Source organism: Humulus lupulus, chromosome 8, assembly GCF_963169125.1.
Source record: "Humulus lupulus chromosome 8, drHumLupu1.1, whole genome shotgun sequence".
Classification (NCBI taxonomy): domain Eukaryota; kingdom Viridiplantae; phylum Streptophyta; class Magnoliopsida; order Rosales; family Cannabaceae; genus Humulus; species Humulus lupulus.
This window is the reverse complement of record NC_084800.1, coordinates 15077203-15079059: the sequence shown is the minus strand read 5'-3', so window position 1 is coordinate 15079059 and position 1857 is coordinate 15077203. Positions and strand designations below refer to the sequence as shown.

Below are 1857 nucleotides of genomic sequence, written 5' to 3'. Positions count from 1 at the left end.
ACAACAGACTACAGGAGTGGGCAACATTATAACGATTTGTTTGGAAGATGAAGTGAAGAAAATAGCGGATTGGTATATTCTAAACAACTGCAATGAGATCTTGTCATATCTTCGGTAAGTAATTAAAGTAGTTCATCATTTCATTGCATGTTTATTAGTAGCTCTTAAATTAGTTGTTTTTGTTTTTTGCAGAGAGCATAGGGAAATTCTACAGACTAGAGGTGTTGAAAACCTAGACCAATTACATAGAGAGGAATTTCCTAATTGGTTTTATAATAAGATTTATCATCTTCGACAAACAGGATCCTTGGAAGTAGATGAAGAATTAATCTCTTTAGCAAACGGTTCTTCAACTCGTGTTGCGTCGTACCCTGGGTGTGTTGTAAATGGAGTAAGATTTTTGTGTTATGACAGGGACAAGAATCGCAAAACTCAAAATAGTGGAGTCTCTGTAGCGGGTGTCGAAAATAGTACTTATTACGGCCAGTTGGAAGAAGTTTTAGTGATGTCTTATCTTTCTGGTTGTTCTGTTGTATTATTTAAGTTCAAATGGTTTGACACTAATCGGTCTTCAGGATTAAAGTTTGAGCAAAACATAACGAGTATCAAAACCAGTTCGGAGGCCTTCAAAGATGATAAATTTATCTTAGCAACTCAGGCTAACCAAGTTTTCTACATTGAAGACCTTAAAAATAAATCTCATTGGAAAGTCGTCCAAGAAGTGCATCACAGAAATGTGTGGGACATCCCACTAGTTGAAGAACAAGCGGAGGATGTAGAAGTAGATGTTATGCACGACACTAGTTCCTCTAATTTCCAATTATTCGTTGATCTTGGACCGTTGCCACAAATCAGCTTTGAACGTACGGGGGCTCCATTACAATTTGTTGAGATAGATAATGTTGCAATTGAGGAGGAGAGGGAGGAGGAAATGGAAGAAGAAGAGGAGGAAGAGGAAGAGGAAGTGGAGGAGGAGGAGGTTGAATATGAAGATGATGAAGAGGAAGATGAACACATAGAAACCGATGATGATAGTGAAGATTATTATAGTGATAATTAAGTGGTAATTTTATAATATGTTGAAGTAATTATTTTTAACAATAAATAATTTTATATTGTCATTTTTAACTGATAAATGTAATTTTAATATCGATTAATTTGACAGATATAGCTGATGTTATTGCTCAATCTCACGGGGGTGATGGTGGAGGATGCGATCCTCCACGTAGACCGTCAGATATCCCAGCTGATTGTGAACGAGGTAATACTTTACACATTGATATACTCCTTAAAATTTAACAATTAATCCATATTAATTTTAAAATATTGAATTTGCATACAATAGCGCCTCCAAGTAAACGTGGACGCCATAAAGGATTGAACACGCGGGAAAAGATGGAACAGTTGGGGCGTCCTCTCCCTCTCGAGTGGGATGTGCGAGGGAGAACATATAAAGAGATCGGAGAGTACAGCTCAAATTTCTCAAGAGAGCTCGGATTACTTGTTCGACAGTACACAGATCCGGACTGTCCTCAATGGTCAAAAGTACCAAATGCCTCGAAAGAAAGAATACTTGCACATTTGGAAGTAAGTAGTTTATGTATTTTTATGTTAATTCTCATTTTATGTTATATATGATATTTACTAATAAATGTTTGTAAATTAGGATGATTTGTTTGATATTGGGCGTGCTAGATATGGAGAAGGGCATATGTCTGGGATCTTGAGAGGCATTGATACTTCGTGTGCTAAAAAGTATTCTGACTGGAAGTACGATATTAAAGAGCATTTAACGATTAATGGGCCACAAAATCGTTATGGTGGTTGCACGGATACGCAGTGGTAAAAAGCAATTGA

General features: G+C 36.7%; 1 protein-coding gene across 1 annotated transcript; it reads left to right on the top strand.

Annotated features, from left to right (window-relative positions):
* The first annotated feature begins 1264 nt into the window (after positions 1-1264).
* Positions 1265-1857, top strand: LOC133794733 (uncharacterized). Its single transcript, XM_062232121.1, has 2 exons — positions 1265-1587; positions 1667-1857. Exons 1-2 carry the CDS (start codon positions 1396-1398, stop codon positions 1844-1846), a joined length of 372 nt encoding a protein of 123 aa, XP_062088105.1. The 5' UTR covers positions 1265-1395; the 3' UTR covers positions 1847-1857.

Excerpts from the sequence above, each read along its gene's own strand:
- LOC133794733 (XM_062232121.1), top strand. The coding sequence starts at position 1,396 with ATGGAACAGTTGGGGCGTCCTCTCCCTCTCGAGTGGGATGTGCGAGGG. Across the intron at positions 1,588-1,666 it reads GAATACTTGCACATTTGGAA|GATGATTTGTTTGATATTGG; the intron begins GTAAGTAGTTTA and ends TTTGTAAATTAG.